At 39.3% G+C, this 26,603-nt stretch overlaps 1 protein-coding gene across 1 annotated transcript in view; it reads right to left on the minus strand.

Annotated features, from left to right (window-relative positions):
* The window catches only part of INPP4B (inositol polyphosphate-4-phosphatase type II B), a 643,844-nt gene that overhangs the window by 64,343 nt on the left and 552,898 nt on the right, over positions 1–26,603 (minus strand). Inside the window, exons 21-24 of the mRNA XM_032464080.1 lie at positions 9,575–9,747; positions 8,296–8,419; positions 7,106–7,223; positions 2,512–2,652 (exon numbers count right to left, since the gene is read on the minus strand). Coding sequence (XP_032319971.1) covers positions 2,512–2,652; positions 7,106–7,223; positions 8,296–8,419; positions 9,575–9,747 — 556 coding nt within the window. The remainder of the gene's footprint in view (positions 1–2,511; positions 2,653–7,105; positions 7,224–8,295; positions 8,420–9,574; positions 9,748–26,603) is intronic.

A 26,603-nucleotide genomic window follows, 5' to 3' on the forward strand; every position in this document is an offset into this window, starting at 1 on the left:
TGTGCGCTATGAAACCTCCCTGATGAATGTTCTCCCATCTGTGAACCACTTTCTTTCCCCCATGAATCCTGTCCCTTCTACATCTTTGCTTACTGCACAAGTTGAACTGCAGTGTTACATGTGTTGACCTGTCTTCCTTACTGGATGGTAAATTCTTCCAGGACAGGATCATAGCCATTCTTCTTGTTGTGCTGCCTGCTCCCTGTGTCCCACAGCTTGGCAGACCAGTGCCTGGTGCAATTCATATTCAAAACCTTTCCTGAGTTAAACTTGGAGGACAGGGACATAGACGCAGGAAAATCTACAGGAGAGTTACCCTAAACTCTGAAATGCGCTCTTCTAACTTTTTTAGACATTATCATCAACTGGTGCTTTAAAATCATCATCCTTGCTGGAGTAATATTAGTGTTATGAACTGAACGTGTGTGTCCACCCCAAAGATCATATGTTGAAGCCCTAACCCCCAGTGTGGCTGTGTTTGGAGATGGACCTTCTAAAGAAGTAATTAAGGTTAAATGGGGTCAGGAGGGTGGGGCCCTGATCTAGGAGGATTAGTGTCCTTGTGAAAAGAGACATCAGAGGGCTGGTTTTCTCTCTCCACACACACAAAAGAGGTCCTGTGCGCACACAGCAAGGAAGTGGAAGATAGTTCTCACCAGAAACCACATTGACTAGAACCTTGATCTTGGGCTTCTCAGCCTTTTGGACTCTGAGAAGTAACTTTCTGTTGTGTAAGCCACCCAGTCTGTAGTATTTTGTTATGGCAGCCCAGGCAGACTGATTAGTACTTACTTATTTTAAAATGGATATACACTACATATGTTTTGGCTATGGGTACATATGTAATAATATTTTACACAAGGATTACATAGCAGGAGCATACCTAATGTGTGAATGTTGCCAGGAAAAGCTCAAAATTCAGAATCAGAACTACGAAGCTCAGAGAACAGAGAAGTGATTCGCTCAGATCAATAGTTGATAGACATCTGAGCGCAGCCTTCCTGCTTCCTTTTGCATTTCTCTCTCTGCTGCTGTTGTGTCTCCTTTTCAAGTCTGATGTGTCTTATGCAGCACCCAGGTATGAAAAAACACGTTTTAATATGCAAGACAGATGAGAGAAAAGGGAAGGCTGTAAATTAACCTAATCTATAAGACTGGGAAATACAATGCTAACTGTTCCTTCAAAAGTCTGTGAATGAAGAGTCTCACGTCTCTCTCAAGACCATACTCACAGGCCTTGACTTACTAATTCAGAATCAAAACTCTCTGTACTCTCGTATAGCAAAGAAGAGGCAATTAATTAAGAGTGCTGCTTCTTCCCCCTAAATCATGTAATTTCTGCTCATAAATACCCTTCACCACACCCAGCGAACTTGCTGTGAGACAACACATAGAAGTGACTGGAATACACTCTGATCTCACACAATGACTTGCGAAAGTGCTCAGTTATTAAAGAAAACTCTTTGTACAACAGTGAATAAAGTTATATTCTGATTTATGCATACCATAAGAAAAGCCATGAGTAGCTTCTACACAGTTTGAGACTAAACGTGCAACACAAAGCTGGCATGGGAATGTGTAACCGGCAGGTCAGAATGATGAAAAACCCATGCTGTCCAGGAATCTTTTGGATAAAAGGGGGAAAAGGAGAAGTAATAGCTACAAACAGGCACCTTGACCAGCATCGAAATTCAAAAGGACTATAAGCACAATGGTATTTTACTTTAGCAAAAAACATTAGTAAAGGGTTAAAATGTATTTATCAAGTTATGGCAAAGCATATTCCAGCAACCTATGGGGAACGGAGATATTAAGAGAGTGAATTATAGCCAAGAAAGCATTTTAAATTCTCACTGAAAGTCTTGCTTCTGAGGGAACTTTTCCAACCAGGCTTTACAGCCAGATGGTAACTTCTTTCTCTAAAATCTTTTAAAAATGTGTTCTGTGAACCTTAACTCTCACCCACATTTTTGATAATCTCTACATGTGAACTGTGTAAGATGCAAAAGTAATTCCTTTGTGGGCTCGAAAAGTGTTTGTGACCGTCAGTCATGGAATCACATATAATTTTCTGTTGTCTGAGCAATTATTATAGATATGTTAACATCTCCCAGTAACGACTATCTTAGTAAATAAAAGAAAAAATAGACTCTATTTTAGGTCCAGAAAATTTTGACACAATGTCGAAATACATATGAGCATTGAAAAATTCTAAAATTTGATATACACACCCAGGTATTTGGAAACACAAAGAAAGTTAATCCATGTGAATATTTTGGTATTGACACCAATATTTTTGTTATTTTGCCACACTGAAATTTGATGTGAGCCAGGAATCCTTAAGCATAAATATTTCTCCTTGCTATATCAAATAATTTGGTACTGATGAAAAGGAAAATGCTACCTATGAACCTGTTGAAGTTCTACGTAGAGGAACATGTGGAATTACTCAACATACCTGTAACAATTGAAAAGAAAAATTCAAGTACCGATCTTACACCTGAAGCTTACCTCTCAGCAAGAGTTTGCTGTTCATTGATTCCAACGTTAAAAAGTACTGGGTACACATGAAGCAACTGTCCTTCTTTAATCTGTAGTGGCAGAGTCTCAAACATTCTCGCTGGAAGCTTTACCTCTACCACGTAATGTTCACTAAAGGAAGCGGAGGACACAGAGAAGAAGCACTGCTCATTTCATTACTTTTTATGGTCCTTTAGATTCATTAGAAAGAAATAATAAAACAGTTTGAATATAGCACAGATTTGGATTTCTGGCTGCTATCGGCTTACTTCCTGTTATTAATTCATTTGATAATCATTTAATTCACTTCACTATTACTTGGCAGAAAGAACTGTTTACACTTGTTTTCTCTCCATTACTCTGAGCTTTCCTAGGAAAGGAAGAATTTACTGCATCTTTGTATACCAGGGCCGTGTGCATAAGAGCATCAGTATTTATTTCTTTGATGTAATTGTTTCTAAAACCCAGTTTCAATGAAAAGAAAAGCAATTCAATGATGGATTTTTCAATAGAGTGAAACCAATGAACCCAATCACTTAGAACATTTTGTAGCATGGCTTAATTGCTAGTACTGAGGAACCTCCCTGTTTGGGATGGCCCGATGGAAATGTAATGGTTTCATTTAAGGTCTAACCTTTGGGGGGTTTTGATCATTTTGCAACATTAACATATCATGGGGACGTTTTTCACTGGAAATTTCCTTTAAAAATTACCCCGAATATTTAGTGTTGAAAATTTAAATTAGGATTCACAAAATAAGGTCAACAAGAATAGCTGCTTGTATATTTTGAAACTTGGTAACTTCTGAGCTGGTGTGAACTGAGTATAGAAATGTATAGTTTAACCCATAATGTAGGAAAATCCATGTGTTTCCAGAACTATATATAGTGTTGGTGTTGTAATCCATGTATGGGGAAAGGAGCTCAGGACACTTGGTGAGTCTCCATGAAAATCTTTTTAGTTTCTCCTAGTATAACGCTGATACATACGCTGGATCCTTGGCTATGAGACTTGTTTCTTACCTAAGCTTTGAACTAGAGAACCAGGAAATATCATCAATCTATCAAGTAGGGATGTTAGCACTACCCTCAGATGGATGCATACTTTATTTTTCTTTTTAAAATTGCTCAGTGCCCTTCACAATAGTCTGGCTGATAGAAGGCTGATGTTTATTTATTCCAAGTTTTTCAGGAATATGAGAAAATTCAATGAGTCAGTCTGTATTTAAAGGTTGCTTTGAAGGTGAAACATTATCTACTTTCTTTATGATAACTTCTTGTCATCTTTATTAGAATATAATTGACATAAACTCATGCATTTTAAGCGTGTAAATCAGAGTTTCAGCAAATTTATAGAGTTGTGCAACCATGACCATAATCCAGTTTCAAAACATTTCCATCACCTTAAAAAAATCCCTTGTGCCTATTTGCATTCAAACCCTAATCCCACTGCCAGCCCCAGGAAACCAATGATCTGTTTCTGTCTCTAGAGATTTTACTTTTCTACACTTTTCACATAAATGGAGTCATTCGATATGCAGTTTTTGTGTCTAGCTTTTTTCATTTAGCATGACTGTGAAGTCATGTATGTTGTAGCATGCTATTAGCAGTTTCTCCCTTTTTATTGTTGAATAGTGTTCTATTGTACAGAACCACTATTTTGTCTCTGCCTTCAAGTTGATGAACACTCAGATTGCTCCATGATTTGGGCTATTCTGAATAATGCTGCTATGAACTTTCATGCATTAGTCTTTGTGTGGATGCATGGTTTCATCTTCTTTTGGGAATATACCTAAGAGTCATACAGCAATTTTAGGTTTAAGTTTTTAAGCAACTGCCAAATTGTTTCCAAAGTGGTGGTACCATTTTACATTCCCAACAGTAGTGAATGAGGGTTCCAGATTTTCCACATTCTTGCCAATGCTTGTTGTTGTCTGACTTTCTGATTATGATGATTCTACTGTGAGTGAAGTGGTATCTAACTGTGGTTTTAATTTGCAATCTCCTAATGACTAATGATGCTGAGTATGTTTTCGTGTGCATATAAGCCACTCGTGTATTTTATTTGGCAAAATATCTATCCATATCCTCAGCCCATTTTTAAATTAGATTTTTTTGTTTTATAATTATTAAATTGAAGGTTTCTTTATATATTCTGGATACAAGTATTTTATCAGATATATGTATTTTGCATGTAATTTCTTCCAATCTGTGGCTTGTCTGTTCATTTACTTAATGGTATTTTTGATGCTTAAAAGTTTATAATTTTGATTAAATCCTATTTATCAAATTGTTTATTTTATGAATCTAGATTTTTTTGGGTCATGTCTAAGAATTCTTTACCTAACTCAACTTAAAAGATTTTTCTCCTAGAAGTTTTAGTTTTAGCTCTTACATTTAGACCAATGATCCCCTATGAGTTAATTTTTGTGTATGGTGTAAATTGATGTTCTAAATTCTTCTTTTGCCTGTGAATAATTAATTGTCACAGCAACTCTCCATTCTTCATTAAATTGCTTTGGCACCTTTGTCAAAAATCAGTTGAACTTAAGGATAATAGTTTATATCTGGACTCTAAATTTTGTTCCACTGATCTATCTACCTATCTATCTATATACATACATACTGATGCAAGTACTATCAGTCTTGATTATTGTGTTTTATATTAACTTTTGAAATCAATAAGTAAAATCCTTCAACTTTTTTCTTCTTCCATAAAATTGTTGTTTAGTATTCCAGATCCTTTGCATTTCCATACAAATTTTAGGTTGAGCTTACCAATTTCTGCAAAAAAAAAAAAAAGGCACTGGGATTTGGATACTGATTGCATTGGGTCTACAGATCAGTTTGTGGAGCATCTCTGTCTGAGCAATACTGAGCATGCTAATCTGTGAACATGGACTGTCTTTCCGTTTGTTGGATCTTATTAATTTCTCTAGGCACATTTTGTGTGTTATGTGTACAATTCCTAGGGTATTTTGTTACATTTGGTCCGACATAGTTATTCTTTCTGATGCTGTTGCGAATAGAATTGTTATCTAGTTACCACTGTATCTAACAACTTTTCAGGAATGTGCTTTTTTGTCTTTTCTGGTTCAAATCAAATCAGCCTCCTCTCATTAGAGACTGCTGGTTTTCATGGCCTGCTTTGGCCCTGGCAAAACTGTGCTGACAGAGCTGGGGCTGATGGGAGGAACTCTTGGCAAAAATGCCACACGGTCCAACTGACTTATCCAATGTTCACTAGTTTTTCATAAATAAATGCTTCTGAATTTGTTGTGGACAAATACTAATTCTTAGTCCTGTAATGGTTATTTTGGAAAATTCTGTCCAATTGTAATGCTGCTTTTTGGAGAGAGGGTCTGCCAAGCTGCTCACCTTCTCGTTCTGGAAGTTTCACTCCCATCTGTGTGAAAACTTCTGGGTTTAGATGTAGCCTAAGAACTCCCTGAGGAAAAGCACCTGCCCTCTGCATATACCAGATGGCCTGGTAAGCTCCCCTGGTAACAGTGATGAAGGTATCAGGTTCCCACTTTTGATAATAATTTTCACAGGAATACAGAGTGGCACTATTTTCTAGGTGTGTATATGAGCAATTTTATTCCTCTTTCTCCCAGTGAATTGCAAATTAAGCATTAGTGTGCAGATGAAATATTTAGTTTTACAAGGATGTGTTTTTTCTTTATGTATAAGAAACAGTTACCTTTTATTCTACCATGTATTTCTGGGCATCCTTCACACAAAATTTTAAATAATTCTATGTTTACTATAGATAAGAAAATGAATTTAGTTTGAACTTTATACTCAGTCTCTTCTTTATCTCGCTAGCATGAAAAGGGCTCTCTCTTTAGTAAAATTCTCATTTTTTTTCCCACTGTGATGTGAGATTTCCAATATCCTCATGTAGCCTTTAAAAGTGCTAACACCAGAACGGTTAAAATTTGGAGGACTTCTGATTGAAATGATTTGCCCATAGGATACAGTTCTTCTGTTGGAGGTCTATTCTACACACCATCACTTAATTCTTAATTATTTCTGATATTTTGCATCATACACTGACCTTCAGAGCTATTTATTTAAAACTATTCTCAGAAATATCAATCTCGGAGTAAACTGTCAAAAATAATTGAGAAAAAAGTGGTCGTCTATGCCCTTGACATAGGAACCCATCTTTTCTAAAATGTTACTGCTTTTAACAGAATTTACTATAAAGTCATCTCAAGAATTATGACACTATTAACCAAATGATTCCAGCAAAAGTAAAAACATCCAGGGCTTTAAATTAGACAGTAATAAAGGGAAAGTGGCTTTCTCATGCCTCCTATTATTTTGAATTCCTCGTATTTCACAGGGTAGCATCCCCAAACTCACCTCACCGCAACACGATTTACAAACATCTGTGAGACTTCTAGGAGCTTTTCCCAGTCTTCCCTAGTCATGTTACCGACACTTAATTCTCAGCAGAAAGGAAAAGAGAACAAAAGAAACATGTCCAAACCAAACCTTAATTCTCCTTGGCTCCTTTGTCAGGGGTTAATTAAAAATATCTCACAAAGCTTGGTCTTTAGGAAATGGATACCACTTACCGCCTTCCTGTGATCGCCGGCAAGACATCATTGGATTTGGCTTCAATTATTTTAAATGCGACTTTCTTCAAATCTGAAATGCCAACAGCCATGTCCTCTAGCATTCCAATTTCATCACCTAAACAAGGGAAAGGAGCCTGGTTACAAACACACTATCTGAAGAAAATGTCACTGGGTACCACACCTCCCTGCCGGAATGCGTTCTAACATTTTAGTGAATGAGTTTCTCAGTGCAGTGAAGTCATTCTGAATACCTTCCCTCAGAGCCTGAAGGTTTTCATCGGTGACATAAAAACCACTTCAATAGACTCCAGCAGTCTGTGTACCCTTTGAGGGAACGAAAGAGGTATACCTTTTGCTGGAAGGCTAGAGAGAAGTTTTAATTCTTACACGACATAAAGCATCATGCAGATCTTTTTCCACTGGCAGGACTGACATTTGATTTCTAGAAATAATAGACACGGCTGAACTGAAGATCACTGACCCAGGCTCATGCTAGTTTTATACCTCAACACACTGAGAAAGAAGGAGGTAATTAAGCAAGATTCTAGATCAGCCCTGTACAACAGAAATGTGATATGAGTCACATATATAATTGAAAATTTCCTGGTTGTCACATTTTTTTAAGGAGTACAATTTTAAAGGTGAGATTAACTTTAATAATCTATTTTCCTTTAGCCCAATATATCTGAAATAGCATTCAATATATGCAATTACAATATACAATTATTAATCATTCATTAATTATTCATATAAAACTCTTTTCCACTAGTCTTTGAAACCTGGTGTGTGCGTCCAGTAACATATTGATTTGGACCAGATACATCTCAGGTGCTCAACAGCCACACCAAGCTATGCACTGAATAGGGCAGTTCTAGACATTAGAGAGTTGGGACTTTAAAAATCAAGTCCTTGAAGCTGCGTTGGCAAAAGCCTTTTATATTTAAAAAGCCAGACGGCTGCTCAGGACTCCACTGTGAAATAATCTAATTCCATTTTCAAAACATACTGCAGGTAAAAGCACAGCTACAAGGGGAACGAACACAAAGAATGAAAGTTACATTCTTTCTCTAACGCTTGATGCAAGGGAGGGTTACTTCTCATTTTTATGACGAACTGAAGAATCTATGCTTCCGGTATCTTTATGAATAGGAAATTATCATTTTAACGTGGACTAAAGCAATACTCACTGTATGTACTTAGCAGGCCTTCGTACTGTACTAGCAACCCCACCGTGTGAAGCTGCTCTAGGAAGCCAGGGTCATGCAAACTCGTGTGCAATTTGATGATAAAACCACAGACTAATCCAGCAAGCTGAAAAAAAAAAAAGAAATTTCTGGAGTCAGCAAACTTTAATTGAAAAATAGTTAAGGCTTTTGAGGCACCACAGATTTAATTAGAAATTTTTCCAGTATGCGTAACAAAAGTAGAAATCTTTTTATCCCCTTTGAAACCTACAGACTGCCTTTGATGGAGTTCGGCTTGGGAAAGGCAGCATTGTGAAAGGGGAAAGACTGTGGATTCTGGAAGCTGCAAATCCTGTCCCTACCACTTCTAAGCAGCAAAACCATACAATGCTGTTTAACACTCCCAAATCTTTTTCTTCTTATTATTTCCTTGTACCTGTAGAATAGAGACAAAAGTCCTCATTTCACAGGGTCATTGAAGGGACACAGTGGAGAAATGTGTACAGGACAGAGCATCTTGTCTGATGCACTGTCAGCTCCATTTGTCACTGGAACATCCATGAAACAGTCGGGGGCCAGAACAGTTTGGTTAAAATATTCCTGTTGCCTGCCATGTTTCGGAAGATAGGCTTCTGTCTCTCTCCCTCCATGTGATTGTCTATAAAACTCAATCATGGGTGGAGGCAGAAGGGGAGAAAGAGCACAGCCTTCATGATGGAGGCCAGCCTCGGTGTCACGGGCTAGGGTTGGGTGTGGGTAGGCAAAGAAGGTGGTCCTGTCAGACCTCCCATTCAAGCCTTACTGCCCAGAAAACTTGTTTTCTAAACAACAAAACAACAGATCATTATGAGGCCCTGTCCTGGGATTCATGAGGGAGCTGTACAAATGGAGACTGCAAACAGATCCCTTTTGCCAGTCGGTCCCAGCTGCCATCTGCAGTGCAAGGCAGCCACCCTTTCCCATCTGCACCCTGCCCGGTGCAGAGACCCCCAGGCACAATACAAGGACAGGACAGAGGACCACATCCTTCACAGACCCTCTGCCCTGTGAAACCGAATGGACACTTCAGAGACTTGGCCACCTCTTTGCAGAAATAAATACTTAAGTTCTCATTAACTGGCTCCTATTTATTATAAGAAAAGCTAGGTACCGAAACTTTAAGAAAAGGATCCCTTAAAAAAAAAACAAAAAAACACTACCAAAAGAAGACCTCTATCCTGACCAAGGATGCTATCTGACAACCCATCACTGTGCTGGGCTCACAAGAAGAAGAGGCACCTACTGCTTGGCTGAAGACGACGTCTCTTCTCAGCGTCAGCACCAAATACTGGGGCAGGCTATACGCCAGCTCCTGAAGGAGCACGAACGTCAGGGACTGCTTGGCTCGATTCACCACCTCTCCCATGCAGTCCTTCAGGGTGAGGATGAGGGGATACAACTGTTCATACCAGTCCTCTGCAGGGGAGGAAGGGGGCATGAGAAGAGCAGGACAGATGAAGGAAGGTCTTGGAGGATAGAACCAATTCACTATTCTTTTTCAGCAAAATTTTACACATTATTAAGGAGTCACAAAGGTTAGATTTGGACATCTCTGATTCAGAGTTCTCCTCTGAACTCCAGGTGTCTATAATCAGCCACCCACTGGATCTCTCCACTTGGTGTATTTAACTCATTTAGAGTAGAACTCCTCCCTCCTCTCTGCTCATCTCTAATCTCTGCACTGCCTGTATCTTAGTGGATGGCACCACCCAACACTTCCCATGCTGGAAACAAGTTCCCCTGGACTTCTTCTATAGTCTTCACACTTACTGGGTCATTAAATTCGTTCTACCACCGTAGTAAACCACCATACACTCATCTTCCCCTTGCCCTCTCCCATCAGCGTTTATCCATCTCCCTTGGACCACCTTCTATTCCGCTCCATAACTGAATCCCCTTACCCCCGCCTCCAGTCTCAACAGAGTGGCTACAGGGAGCTTTCTAATCAGTTTGGACCCCATCCCATCACTCATGCCCTTGCTTCCTTACTTAAATTATTTTAAAAACACCAAAGCATTCAGAACGAAGTCCAAAAGCATGAAAGATCCTTCATTATCTGACCTCTGCCTACTTGCATGGTCTCATCTCTCAGGACTTCTTCACTGGCAGCCTTGAGTCCCAGGAGGGCTGAACAGCACGGATTTCCCCAAAACCATTCTGCTCTCTCATCTCAGTGTCTTTGCAAATCCTATCACCAATCCCGGAGCCCCTTCCTCTCCTCTTCCTGACAAACACTGTATCTTCTCTGCAGGCTCCATGAAGGATTTCTGTCTTCCAGGAAGTCTTCATTTCCTCCCTGACCCTGTCTCCTCCCCGCATTTACTAAAGTTGGGGTCGAGCTCACGTTCTTTTGTGCTCACAGCTCCTAGCTCTTACTGCTCTAGAACTGTCCACACACTGCTCTGTAAGAAAGGAAGCTCACTGAGCACAAGGAATTCCTGTTGAAATCACTGTATCTCCAGTACCTCACGCAGTGTCTTACATACAGCAGATATTCAATCAGTTTTTAATTGAATGAGTAAAGAGACAATAAATACAGCAAAAATCTTTTAAGCTACAGACAAGTATAAGAAAATCAAGTTTTGGACAGGATTCGGAATATGAGTAGCTTTCCTTCAAATTGAGATACAGAATTGAAACCATCTGTGCTTTTTGTATGTCTAGATATTTAACATGTTTCAATTATACAATTATGGCTTTGGCATATGATATAGAAACAAGTTATATTCTATTTCAGTTTATTTGGAAATCAAAGCCCTGACAAACGCCAAATATTATAAATTCCAGACTGTGTGATATTCCATTAATGTAAAAATAAATGAACAGTAGTATGACAAATACAAATACGCTTTGATAGAAATGAGTGCACGCTGAAAAGTTGATTACGAGTCAAGATCTGAAATGATTTGACCTTGTCAGTACGGAAGTGTAAGCGTCATTGTGAGTGATGTGAACGGTCAGTACTCAGTTAAGACCCTGGAAGAGGGAACGATGAAAAGAATCACCATCACTGTTTACCACCTTGACTGTCACTTACTTATCTTATGTTGTGGTATAATAGATTAGATGAAACAAACCAAAATAGGCGAAAGGATAACTAGTGATTCCAACTTAAAAAAAAGATCGGCTCTTGTTAATACTGCATGTAAATGCCTGTGTGATGCTACAATGCAAAATACATTAGGAACATTAGGAGTTATTATTTTTAAATATTGTAGAATGAGGTGTTATGATAGGAATAAAAAAAAAACACTAGAGAAAAGAGAATTCAAAGAAGGCCTATTAAGTCTGTAATCATTTAATAAAGGACTCACTTGTGGGCAGCCTAGGATGAAATACGAACAATGGTTCAGTTGAAACAAGCATTGGATAACTATTGATTTTTATGTCATTAGTAAATGTAAGAAAGGGCGAACGGAGGTACATCAGACTTATTTTCAGAATCAAAGACACATCAGTAGATACAACAAAGGAATACTCGATATTTCTATTTTGTTTCACATGTGCATTCTTTTATCTCTCATTTTCTCCCACTCTCTTACTCAATTCTTGTTCTCAGTGTGAATGGCACCCTCTCGCTCTCTTGCGCGCGCGCGCGCGCACACACACACACACAGAAGAAAAACAAACATTTCAACAAATTGACCCAGAGATAGATCTTAAAAGATAACGGACTGCAAACCAAGCCTGTTTTGTGCTTAATTCTGCAGAGATCAGTTTCTCCTTAAGAATTCTCCAACATAAAAGAAAGCTTGTGTGCAGCAGGTGGCGCTGCTTTACCGGCTGAAGCAGGACTACGCGCTCACTTACTCCAGGTAGCTGATTTACACTTTTTTAATTCACTTTTGTAGTTTCCAAATGTTGTCTAGGCACCTTGCATCCGACTCCCCTGGGGCAAGTGGTCAATAATTTGGGCAAGAGTGTAATAAAGTCCTTTCTAGTTAGAAAATGGACAATTAACTTAATTATTTTTCCCTTGGAACACACTAAGTGACAGCTCAAATTAATTATAGCTGATGGTTTTTCTTGAGGGTCTCTAAGAAAGAAATCTTCACGCATTTCTTCATTAGCAACAGGATACTTTCTTTACTCCTTTCCAAAGCTACCATCACACTTACTTGACCATTTGATTCTTAATCAGAAATTACACTGAGATTTAAAAAAGAGAGTGGTTTCTAGTCCTACTAGAATAAAACTGAGAACATGGGAAAAAAAAATACACTGATATTCTAAACCTAGGAGTATTGTTAGATAACTGCCTGACACTAACAATATTCCAGTGTCTCCAGGTATAATAGCACATACCTTTTATGGCTAAAATTTAAGGAAAATGACAATGCAAGAAGACATAAATTATGAGTGAGAAAATTACAAGTTTGTGAGCAAGGTCGAATGTCATAAAGATAGTTGTAAGCTTCCTATAAAGAAACATATGTGAGCAAGCTAAAAATACATGCTTTTTTCCTAGAAAAGAAACAATTTAAGTTCAGCAGAAAAAGGAAAACCTCACTGGCAAATGCAAACTGCGATGACTGCAGGTTTTGTTCCCGGTTAATATTCGCTCAGTGTAAATCTCAGGTTCTGAAATAGACACAACGGAGTGTGACGGGCCAAAGAAAGACCCAGGTCAGTTCATAAGCGGCCTTTTTGCTCCACTGAGCACCCAAATCACTCTCACAGTAGAACAGCAAATGCTTTAGTTTTCTCTTTAAAAATATTTTTGGGGGACAACAACGAAAAAAAAGCTGCCGCTCTTGATAGTCCTGAGGCCGCTGCCACTTCCTTCTCCGCTTCCTGTCTCTCCATACTTCACGACGTCCATGCTGTTTATCTTGTCCTTTTGGTCAAGCCATTTTCTGGGGGAGGAAGACGGCGGTCATTCTGCATTATCTAGTCAAAGGAAGAAATCTGGAAGTGCACAAGTCCACTCTGGTGAGTTCAGGTTCCTCAAGTTTCAAGGAGATTTTTACACACACACACACACACACGCACACACGCACACACGCACACTCCTGGTGTACCCAGGGACACTGGTAGCTAAGGGCTCGCCACAACACCTCTGACAGAGGCTCACAGTCGAGCAGGCACTTAAGTGCCCACATCGTTGATTCTATCTCCTTGGGCTCTTTTCAGTGACGGAGGAAAATACGAAGAGCATGTTTTAGTGTCTCTATAAAAACATGCTGAGAACGCCTTAACCCTGAGACCAACAAGCAGAGTCTTTCCTCAGGAAAGCGTGAAATGCGTGCGGCTTAGCTGAGCTTTTCCTGAGCTTTGTGACGTGCGCTGGAAGCCACCCAAGCAGGGCCTGTTTTCCAGCCCTAGACTCGCTTCTCTAACGTATTCAAGTGAGTTCACTGAGGGATTCAGAGAGCGGCTGCCGGCGCCCCCCTCACCTCCTCCACACACCATCTATTTCCTGTACAGGATGTTCACGTCCTCTGAGCTCAACGTCTCTTATGTGGCTCAGGAGGGAAATAAAAGAGCCAAACACCAACCAACTGGAGCAGAGCATAATGCTTTCTTTCCAATTTCTGAGCCATTTTCTTCTTAGGTGCTTGGTCTCCTTTGCTCATTTAAAATAATTAACTTCACAGAAGCTTGTAGCCATTGTTATTTCTGTTATCACAACTTTTCAGACATAGGGAAAAAAAGAAAAAGAAAAGCTGAAGGCTTGCATGCCCATGAAACTTTATGCAAAGAGATAGGAGAAGAAATGAGCCCAGCTCTCAGGACCTGCCTAAGTTAAGAAGATGACGAACTGTGAAGCTGAACAATCAGAATGGTCTTTAAGGAGGAGGATACCATTTCCAGGATGGTGAGAGGAGCAGAGACCAGTCCCAGGGCTGGCAGGGCTTCTATACGATGCTCGGACCTCAGGTAGTACAGAACTAGCAGTGGGCTCAAGGCTGGGGGCTGGGAGTGGGGCCATCACGTCCTGCCCATAGAGTCCTGGTTGGTTTTGAAGACCCTCCACCCTACATCAACTTACATATGGCTACCTACGTGCCCCTCTGTCTTTTGGGTACAATTTTACAATGTGGACATCAGCACTTGGAGGGTCAACTAGTGATAAGGCTTCCTCTCCAGCTACCTTACAGATCGACTCCTTCGTATGATACACACGGCCAACTTCGGTCACAGACCCTAGACCCTAGTCATAGACCCTAGACCCCAGTCACATCTCCTAGACCCTAGACACCAGGCCACAGGAGGCCTCCAAGTATCAGCCATGTCCCAGGGATAGATGACACAGAAAGGAGGCTGATCCAGACAACAAATGAGTAAGCAAGAGGGAAAAAAGCACATTCTGAGGCTGGGCTGCCTAGAATGACTCCCACAGCCACTCAGAATGTCCACTCTCAAGTCCTCCCAACTCCTCACCCATCTTTATGATCCATCTCCTTGCTCTGGTCCAGGACTTTTTAAAAATCTGCATTTGTCTTTCTTCAGCAAATGCTAACCTGTCTTCCTTATATCAATTTCCATCTTCTTTCATTGCCATCATAAGAAATATAGTTGTTCTTTGGTATCCATGGAGAATTGGTTCCAGGACCCCTTGTGAAAACCAACATCCACAGATGCTCAAGTCTATTCTATAAAATGGTACAGTACAGCCATCTCTCCCTATCTGAAGGTTCCACATCTGGGGATTCAACCAACGGTGGATGTGAAACCTGCGGATGTGCAGGGACTGACTGCATACTCACTTGTTAGCCACACAGAACCTGAGATGTGAGGTCCTATGGGTGATACTCATATTAAAACTCATGGCCCCTACCCTCAAGAAGCTTAAAATATAGAAGAGAAAATAAGAGGTGTAAAGTAATACCTATAATATAAGGAGGGTAAGATCATTGCTATAAAAGTTGGGACGGTGACAAAACACCTCCGGGGGTGAACAGTTTAGAGGCAAGAGATTGCATCTCCGGTGAGAAGATCATATTCATTCACGGCTGTGTGGTTCACTGAACACCTGAAGGAAGGCCCGTGCAAAGGGAGTTCAGCGAAGCTGCAAGGTGTGTGGGGAGTGAACATCCCCATCAGAGCGAGCCTTTGCAGGAACAGAATCTGGGAGCGATGTTTGGTGTGATGAGGCTGAGTGCCGTGAAGAGAAGCTGTGAGGAGGTCAGAAGGGGGACTGGAGGGGAGAGGGAAGGGACTAGATGACTCAAGGACTTGGAAAAGGCAGGAGTAAAGGGGAAATAAATGTTGAGTCTGAAGCTATGGGAAAAACCAGTGGAAAACCAGGTGGGCAGTCACCACAGCAGGCATAGGGCTGAGTATGTAGCACTGGGGAGAGAAACAGGAAGGTGCAGCATGTGAGTGAGCAGAGAGCCCACAGTTAAGCAGCAGAGCCAAATCTAGAAATAATGGGTATCAGGGACGGCAAGGTTTACGGCAGGGAGGCAGGTCACAAATGAATGCTGTACCTTCCTTTGCCTCTACCTAAGAGCAGTCTTAAAGGCCCCAAGGGTGTTCACACAAAGGACACTCCTGTATGTTCAAATGTGATCATCCTGGTGCCCAGGGGACTATGATCCAAGGTACGTGACAATCTTGGCACCTTCCGGATGTACGCGAAATGAGTGCACTGCTCAACTCCAGGCGAACTGTTAGGAGAAGAACAAAGGCAACTTCTTCTCATGTCAAAGGAACCTTGTTTAAGTCCTGCCAGGTGGAGAGCAGTGTCCTAAAACCTTCCAGTCCTGCTCTCAGAAAAATAGCAAAGGAAATGCATCAACTGATATCCTGGTTAAACTTCTCATTTCAAAGCACAAAGCTGAAAGCCTTAAGTAAATTCTGCTAAGACAGTTTCCAGGAACTAAATCCATTCATCAAATAGGTTGTAGCACAAAAGTTTTGGACCACGGTTATGCTGGGCAGGGAAGAGCCTCATACTCATATTCATCGGGCTTATTTTGTCTTTTGGCTTCAAAAGAACTGTAACCTCAGGACTCTGACCTATAAATATGCTGAGCACTGAAGACTAAGTGCGTGGCTCATAGGTCACTGGTCAACCTGAAATCGCCAATACATCTGCATCACAGAGCTCTTGTCATTTAAATTTGGCCCAGTTTCTAAAATTGAGAAAAGTGATGAATTTGAGTTGATTGAAGCCTGATCAGAGCACAGACATCCAGAGGCCAGAAGAGGAGATACATTTCTATCCTGAAGTGAACTAGGAGAGTGCAGTAGTTTCCTAGAAAAGTTCAATATAGTGCACCCTTTAAAAAAATTATTTCTACAACTACAACAAAGCCTCACATAAATAAATTTAACTTACAAGTGCTGAGTAGGTAGGCAAGTGACCAAACATAATGTGAACAGTACCATTTCTCATTCTTTTCAATAATTATAAGCCCCAAAGTTCCCACGTGGGAGATCTGAATCTTTTTTCTTTGTCCATCTCAGTTTCCCTGTAGGTGTGAATATCATCAGATTTATGAGAATGCTAAGTAACTTTTCAGTTGTAACTATGAATACGTGGCAATTCTCAGTTTTTGCAAAAGGTACGTTTCCACAGTAAACCTTTAAGAGACACCAAGGGGATTGATTTTCATGAAGTTATCTCATAATATCGCCAATTTGTGACTGATAAAACTTAACATTTCGTTAAAAGCATGATAGCAAAAAATTATCTGCACAGAGTTAAGATTAGAGATGTTTTTTTCCTGGAAAGAACAGCAGTGCCGCAAGCTGGGTGAGAGGGACAGGCTCTCCACTCAGACCCCAGGGCTGGAATCCAGGCTTTGCCACTGGACTAGGCGTGAAAGTGCACAGCTAACTTCAACCCTCCACTTCTTTGTCTGTTAAACGTGTAGAGTTACTCCTATGATTGTTGCAAGAATGAAATAATAAAGGCAGTATTTTAGAAACAACTTTTAGCCCAGATTAAGCAACCCCAAACTGTTAGCTACTATCTTTAAAATAGTTGAAACAAACATAATTTGCACATGGTACCCAATATCTGTCCACTTACCAGCATTTATTTCTTACACTTTTCCTTCTATTCTATTTCGGAGGATGAACTATTTGTTCTCTAGTTAAGACCAGCTCCTCTGTCTGGACACCAGATCTCACCCCTTCTCACTACGTAAGAGTTTTAGTCAAGCAATTCTCCTCCCTGCCTCCGACATTATTAACACTTCCCTGGTTACCAGATCATTCCCATTAGCATACACACTGATCTAATTATCTCCCCATCTTTAAAAACCAACCCATTCTTGACCCTACTTCCCTCTGTAGCTTCCACCCTATTTTTCTGCTTGCTTTCACTGATGAAAATCCTCAGAGTTTTCCCTACGTGCTGTCTCTAGCTCCTCCTCTTCCTGTTCCTCCTACCGCACCCCACTGGGGCTTTAGTCCCTATCTGCTCTAGTAAAGCTGCTCTCATCAGTGTCCCCGATGGCTTCCACACGGCTAAGTCCAAAGTCACTTCTCCGTCCTCGTTTCACTTGACCTATCAGCAGCACCGGGCATGCTGATCACTCCCTCATGGAATACTTCCTAATCCTGGATCTCAGGCTGTCATACATGGTCACTAGCCATTCCTTATTCAACTCTGATGCCAGTTCCTCCACTTGTTATTATCAGGATGTCCCCATTTGTAATCTGTAGATCATTTCCCTTTTCTCTGAAGACTCAGTTCTTTGCTGACATTATTCAGCTTCATGGCTTTAAGTACCATCTATATGTTGACAATTCCCAAATTTAGATCATTAACCTGAACCTCTTTCTCTCCTGAATTTCAGATTCTTATATCTAACTGCACACTTGATATTTCCACGTAAACCTAACATGTTCCAAGTGAGCTCCTCTTCCGGACCACAAAAACTATTCTATCTCGAGTCTTCCCCGACCAGTACATGGCCACCCCATCCTTCCAGCTGCCTGGGTCAAAAACTGTCAAGTCATCCTTGACACCTCCCTTTCTCTCACTCTCCCAGTCAAACCATCAGAAAACTCTGTCGGCACCACTTTCAAAGTATCAACTTTTCATTGTCTCCACTGACACCTTCTTAGTCCAGGCCACCACCATGTCTCACCTAGAGAATGACACTAGCTCTCTAACTGGTCTACACCTGCTTCTCCTCCTTCCATCTACGGGCTAATCTCAACATAACAGCCTGGGTGTTAAAATCAAAGTCAAATCAGGGTAATCCACTGCCCATAACCTTACAATTGCTTCTCGATTTTTTCTGAGTAACAGCCAAAGTCAATATAAAGACCCCACATGAGTCTTCCCCCAAGTTACCTCTTTAAATGCATCTTCTACTCTCTCTCCTTCACTTTATTCAAACCAAATCAGCTTCCTTGCTATTTCCTGATTACAGCAGAATCACTTTTGCATCAAGGCTTCTGCACTAGCTGTTTCCAATGCCCCATATAGCCTTACCGCAGGCATCCACATGGCTCAGCAACTTATCTCCTTGTGTCTTTGCTCAAACATCAATTTCTCAATGAAGCCTACACTGACCACACTACTAAACTTCAACAATATCCCCAAACACTTTTACTTTGTGCTCTATTTTTCCACAGCATTTATCACCGTTAACATATCATGTAATGCCCTATTTTTGTTATTTTTTTATGTCAAGAGACATAAAAAGAATATAAACTTTAGGATGTCAGGTGTTTTGTCTGTTTCATTCATTGTTGTACCTCCGGGTCTGGAATACTGCCTGGCACATAGTAGATGATCAACTAAAATATTCTGAATGACTTAAAAGAAAAAAAATTAAATCAATTTAAAAATAATGCAACATCCTTATCTTTATAAAACTTTAGAGCTGGAAGAGATCTTACAAATTTGCAGATGATCTTTATTTTACCAACAAAGGAAGTGAGGTCCAGAGAATTTAAGTGATCTGCCAAAGGCCATGTAGCTAAGTAAGTGGACTTGCCAATTACCCTGGCTCTGAGTCACATGTTATTTTGTTACATCATAATTCACTGCACAATTTTTTAGGGAAACATTAGTTTCTGATAAGGCTAAATGTTCAAAAATGTCATAATGTATCATTATTATTAGAACTCTAAATTTATAATAAAAATATCTGTTATCTTTTATTTTTTTACCAAGTTCTTCTTTAACCTGTACGTGTACTTTAAAAGTTGTTTCCCCTGTTGACCTAACCTGAGTTTAGAAGAGCCTCATTCATTGGTGTTTCTTTCCCAATGAAATTCTAAACATTCATGTGTAGAAATTCATGGACTCCTACAGGGCTATATAAGCCTTTTGATGAAAATAATGCTTTGTGCTTGCATCTTTGCACTTTAAAAAATAAAACAGACTTGCTACATATTATAAAAACCACTGAAATGACTGTCCAATGTTAAGAGCAAGTTCTGAGGATATAATGATTATCAGGCATGTATGCATAAAAATGCACATATGCTGAAGATAGTCACTTGATAATAACAAGAAAGCCTGACTAAGCGTTTCTTGTCGTGTAGCAGTTGTAGATCAAAGTGACTAGGCCTTTACTCCACAATATTGGCCCCGACTACTTGCCAAGAATTATGTCAGGGATTCTGGAGATTCAAGAGCAAATGAAAAATACTTGGCCTACCTTCTCACAGAGCCAAGTCCAGTAGGGGAGATCACAATTTCAAACAGCATTTCCAATACATTAGAGATACAGAGGCTGCAAACTCCTGGCCCACAAACAGCATCCTTTGGCCCGCAAATATATTTTATTTGGCCTTCCACACATTGTAATAATTAAAAAAAATCAATGGTCAACATTTTAAAAATTGAGATTTTTTTTATATAAAATTCAGATTCACTTGAAAAAAGTAGAAGTTACAGTAACTTTAGGTCCAAAGTTCCCTATGGAAATGACTAATAGAGCTGAGTGGTGGCCCTCTTTTGAAGGGATATACTTTCTAGATTGCCCCAGTGTCCATGCAATTTCACCTGACTCAGTCATGTTTCCCGGCATGATGTCTGTGGGCTTCTGTACTTGCAACCCTTGCAGAGCATCATTACCTAATTTGTAGAATCCAGTGAAAAATAAAAATGTAAGAATTCTGTTCAAAAAGCCACAGACAAGCTTTGTCTTTCTTCCACAGAGTTAATCTCTCTTAACCTATCATGGTGATTTCTATTTACTCTTTCATGTCATAGTCCATGGGACGTGTGCATGCAGAGAGCTTCAGAGGCAACCAGCCTGAGCCCGGCTCTCCAGCACCCACGCCCAGGCCCCCTGGTACATGAGAGGGGGAAGGGGAGGTGGTCTTGGGCCAGCACAAGGATGGGGATGCTGGGCAGGCACTGTAGAACTTGGGAGGCAGAACTGCAGGTGAACCAAGTCTCCAAGTTCCAGGCCCAGCCTTCTTTGCCCTGTTGGACTTTATCTACAACAAAAGGCAGGTGGTGACTGTAGAGCATTAAACCCAGAGCACAGGGCCCTGCAGAGTGAGGAACTCTGTGCACCTGCACGGGTCCCACGCTCATAAAGTCAGCCCTGCTGTGAAGGATCAGAGAAGGTGCCTCAGGGGATGTGAAGTCTGAGCCTGTGGAAGGAAGGTAGAGATGCGCAGACCTTTGAAAGCCCTGCATCGGTAAGTATGAGGGGGAGCTCTCAAAAGAATCCAGTGCGGCTGGTTCAGGAAGGATTAATCAGGGGGAGGTGGGAGATGGCAAGGCACCCTGAAGAGGCAGGTGGGGGTCTGGGAACTTAGGGCCTTATAAGATAAGGGGAAAACTTTGTAACAAACAAGTGAAGCATTAGCTATGACTATCTGAAAAGCAGTTCATTAAGATATTAAGAGCAAACATAAAGGCAAGTAAATCCATGTGCAAAACTGCTCTCAAAATAAAAGCATTCCTTTTCCAAAAGTTATTCTGAAGACCCAGTTCTTTTTGACAGATTGAATCAGAATCATTCTGCCTGGATTTGAATCCTTGCTCAGATGCCCAGCAGCTCTGGGGTCTGAGAAGCAGTGCTTAACTTCCTCACCTAGAACATGGGGAGAGAAACAGAAGCTCCCTTACAAGCTCACTGTGAGGAGGAAGGGAGGCGGAGACAAAGCTTAGCAAAGTGCTTGCCACTCAGAGTGAGTGCAGTCAGTGTTAACTATTAATGTGACTATTTCCTCTCTTTTGATACCCTTGTTTGGTATCCAAGTTGCATTTCATTTTCATTCTTTGGTGCTTCCTACTCCTCAGCTGAAGGCCATCTCCATGCCCCAGGGCTCTGCATTAGACACTCCGCTCATCTTCTCCTCATCTTTCTCTTTTCATTTTATCCCATTTAATCTATCTACCTGCTGATGAGTCCCAGATATATACTTCCTATTCTACCATCTCTGTCTTGTAGAGGCTATTCTTTGGGAAAAAAATCTCTGTGTATCTCCTTTTAAGGACAACTTGCTCACCCACCAGGCTGCAAGAATAGGGCAATGACTGGATATGTTTCTAGATATAGTGCCTGGGACAGGGTAGATGCTCAAAAAATATCTAACAACTGAATGAAAGTCTCTTCCTCTTTGTTTTCCATATATTTAGTGCGTCTCTTCCATAAGGCTTAATGCCATGAATTCTTATGTATATTTAATTGTGTCAATTAATTAACTGATCTAGTCATTAATTATTTCACGTGTATTCGATAGATAGCTACTCTGGCTAACCAAACATAAAAGATGGGGAAAAGATTTGCTAAAAAATGTGATTTGCTAAAACCTTGGATTTGCCTCTATTTGGAGAATAAAGTAAATTTTTCAGATGACTAATCTTGGGCATAGCAAATCATGGGTAATGGGTGATAAATTACTGATAAATTCTTGGTAGTTACTAGACAATTGTGTCAACTGGAGGCAGCCAGAGATAAAATAAAAGATGTAGGGGGGAAAAAGGAAATTCTCAGATCCCCAAAGGAATGTGCCTGCAAGTTAAAAGAAAGCTAGGAATTGGGAAAGAACGTGAGTATCAAGGAACATGAAACTCTAACCAATGGCCAGGGAACTAATTTTGCGATCTGCATGTATGAGGAAGCCAAGCTGACCTGAAGCCAGACTGGGCTCATTAGGGAAAATTATGTCACAGGAACTTCATCCTTTTTGACAGGGTTTACGGCTGGGTAGATTAGAAAAAAATAACCAATGAAATATGGTATCTGGCCTTTCACAGGGCATTTCATGACACCCTTTTGAAAGAGAGAAATACAGGAGATGCAATAACGTGAATGGGTCCACATACAGCCAGTTGAACACGCATCCCCAAAGGGTAGTGATTAACAAGTGTATTTCAATGCACACAGTTCTTTTTAGTAATGTGCCTCAAGGACCTACATTTCTCTCTGCTTCTCCATCATTTTTATCTATTATTCCTGTGAGTGGACAGGAAATGCTGATAAGAATTGAATAAAATAAACCTCAGCAGGGCGGTCAGTTTGATGGATGAAAGAAACAGGTATTTATCAGAGTGTACTCAAAAGTGTATTATGGTGCAGTCATGGGTATAGACATCAATCCCTTTGGTAGAACTGAGATAGACCATGTCTTAATCTCCTTATGCCCCTCATATTTCACAATGTCTAGCATATAGTGGTGCTTAAACATTACTTGAATCTTGAGAAGCCTGAAGGATAGGGCAAATTTAGCAAGGTTTACGGATTTCAATAGAGTTATTAGTAAAATGCGGCTGTCAAAAGAGCTAATATAAACTTAGACATCATTAATAAAATAGTACCTAAAAGTGGAGAGATGGTCCTCCTGTGTTACTCTGCACTGGATGCTGTATTATTGGAAAATGACCCTCAAAGTGGCAATTCAAAAGGGACATGACGGCTGCTTTCAGATACCTTAGGAAATCGTGTGAAAAAAGGAAACTGAATTTGTTCTGTTTGTTGCAAAGGATTAGATCTGGTCTAGTGGGTAAAATGAAAGAAAAGATATTTAGATCGACATCTGGAGTACGTCACACTAGAAAATAAAAATGGGTTTCCTACTAGTGGAGGTGAGTATCATAGGCCTAGGTGAAAATTGGCAGAGATATTGCAGGCAAACTTAACATAATTTAGGAGGTTTAATTACATAATCCTTAAGGGCACATCAAAAATCTAAGATACTAAATTCACTGGTTTTATCCCCAAGTCCTCAATTTATTATGAAATTGAAGGCATGTGGTACTACTCGTCCAGTAGATGCTTATAAGTATGCCTAAGTGTACAAAGTAAAGGATAATTCTTTTCATTAAAAAAGTATACAAATGTACACAGGTCATAGAAGTTTGGAACAGTTATCCTATTATTTGTGTTCAGAGCAGTAAAGAAAGTTATACTTCTCTCAGCACTATTTGTAGTAATCCCAGAAAGGAATTTATGACGTGAGGAAGGTATATTATAAAATCCTGGCTGTAAAACAGACAAAAAAATCTTCAAAACTACAGGTTTAAAACATTATTAAATTGATACACTGTAGAAAGAAAAATCTGCAACTTGAAGAGAGAAATATCTGCAGGTTATAGAGGAACATAAAAAAATGAATAAACGTAGCAACAATTCACAAGACCATCTGTTTAACCAACTAAGAAACACAAATTATGGCTAAAAAGTAAACAAAATACGAAGAAAGAAAAACTGTCATATGGTTAACTATGAGATTTCAAAATGTATCTCAGTGTAAAACACAATAGTCAAAAGTACATGAACAAAATTTGATTCAATTGATTAATCGATCAGATATTGATTATAATTATTTTATTAGTTAAAACTGGTTAAATTGATTAAAAATATTTGCAGAACTTAATTAAAAGGAAAAAACTAATCAAACGCGAGGAAACAACTAATCAAACGCGAGGAAACTATTCACTAATAAACGATGTGGCCACAAACGCCTATTAATATTTAACACATCATACACAGCAATAAACTAGATGACTCAAATCACTCACTGAATCAATTTATTAATTAACTGTAAAAAGAGAAGAATGTAATGACTTTTCCACCGGAGCTGTGGGCTGGAGATACATTTGGTGCTACTGAAGACATGAATTTTATTATCAAACATAGTTTTTTGAAATATAGTGTTGTTATAGAATATCAAGCCACAAGTAATCAGAAATGACAATATGATATTTTCTTCATCCAAGATGGCATGAAATCAGTGAAAATATTTAAGGCTGGGAAGTTAAAAAAGTGCGTGTAGGTATTGCTGGTGAGAGTACCCACTACTCTAAAGAAACATCCAAATGTTCCTACCTACCCAAATGTTGGTTTCTAAATGCTATTTTCCAAGATAAGAAACCAGGGTTCCTTTGCAAATAGCTGAACTGAGAGATGCGGCAGGGGAAATACAGATGAGTCTAGAGTAAGTCCCTCATGGTACCAGAGAGTAAGGGAGTGAGTGAAAAAGTAAGTAAGTGGAAGAGTTAATTGCCTGTGCAGGGGACGCTAGCAAAAGGCCACTGAAAGTGCTCCCCACCTAACTTGCACACAACCGAACTAACTCTAGAATACTCTGAGCCTAAAATAAATAATAGTATTGATTTATAAGCCAAAAGAATAAAATAAGCATTCACAAGCCTGCACTGATGTAAACAAGTAATTGTGTAAGTAAATATCTGGGAGAGAAGGAGTAACTCTTCCTTATAAAATAATTCCACTTGCAGCAATTTAACTTAGGGGAACATTTCTGAGATGTACTTAAAGATTTAAATATTCAAACATGCTTACATGTTAATTGCAGCATTATTATAATGGGTAAATATCTAAAATAGTGAAGAATTAGTTTACAGTCATTATAATCTCATTTCCAGAGGAAGTTTATCAGGAAATATCCATAATGTAACGACATCACAGGGTATCAAGAGGTACATCTGTATTTATAGTGTGTAGTCCAGTTTGGTTACAGTGTGTGTGCGCATGCGTGTGTGTGTTTGTGTGTAAACATCGGACATGTTCAAAACGATTGAGAGAAAACGAAAATCGTGTGTGATCCTATTTATTTTTCTTCTCAAATTTCTAAAATGCTTTTTTCCTAACAAAATTTTAAAATACAGGTAAATTGAGGCACACATCACTAATGAATGCATATCTCAAATATTTTGATCTGAAACATTTTGAGGGCAAGTATAGGTAAACACATGACGTTTGATTTTTTTGCATCACATTAGTCCTAAAAGCCACTGTTCATCTCTCTGCTGCATTGTTTTATGTGACAAAATTCAGGGTAGAGACAGAAAGTGCTTCTTCCCTAACTTAAGAGGAAGATTAAAGTTTTATTAAATAATTGATTGAGCTAATCAATTCCACTCTATGCAGTAACATCCATAATATATTTTAATATACTTGAGCACAGATTCACTTGTAAGACATCTATTTATGTCTGTGAAGCATCCTCTTTTATGCACCAATACTCTTGCTGAAATATGCATTCTATATACAACTAACACATAAAATGTTAGCAGAAGTTTTAACTTTAAAATTCTTTGACAATACTATATTAAATAATTTCCAGACCACAGTATATATTTTATTTTATACATTTAAATAGTATCCTATCTCCTAAAAATGTTTATAACACAAAAAAGAATGAATAAAATAAATATGGATAATAAAACAGAAATAATAAAATCAAGCTGGAGGGCACTGTGTTGTAATTTGACCCTAACCATCCACGAAACCAATCTAGTTGTGAAGCCTACGTTGGCAGCAACTTCCATCTGGTTTTAGACTATATCCAAACAATGTTCTACATTCAAATAAAAGTGATTCATCTAATCTTACAGATGATTTATCTTCTAAATATTTTTACTTTCTAAATTGAAACTTTGATTGCACAGATACAGTCTTCTGAAAAAATGCAAAATATGAAAAAAAATGCATAATTTCAAATATTCTGGAACTTTGTTCTCATCAATGAATAGTTTCCAGGAACATCAAAACAGAAAAAAATGTGGCAGGGTTCAGAATCTCTTAATCCTTTCATTTTATTTCTGTTAAAAAGTATTATGCCTGAAAACCCATTAATGGACAGAACAAGTCACTAATACGGATTCTGCTTCTTTACCTCATTTTCTAGACCACAGCATAGTGTCTGGCTCTTAGCTGATAGTCAATAAATATTCAATTAAAGAAAACTGAAGTGTACTATTTCTTTATGACATAAGTTATGATAGGCTTTCATTTTGATTTATGTAGTTATGGAACTGGACTAGCTTCATTAATAAATCTGATATTATTAGAAAAGACAATCCCCATAGGCAGTTAGATCAAGTAGAACATAAAGAACATTAGTGTAAATTTCCACCTATGTGAATGTAC

Source organism: Camelus ferus, chromosome 2, assembly GCF_009834535.1.
Source record: "Camelus ferus isolate YT-003-E chromosome 2, BCGSAC_Cfer_1.0, whole genome shotgun sequence".
In the NCBI taxonomy this organism is placed as follows: domain Eukaryota; kingdom Metazoa; phylum Chordata; class Mammalia; order Artiodactyla; family Camelidae; genus Camelus; species Camelus ferus.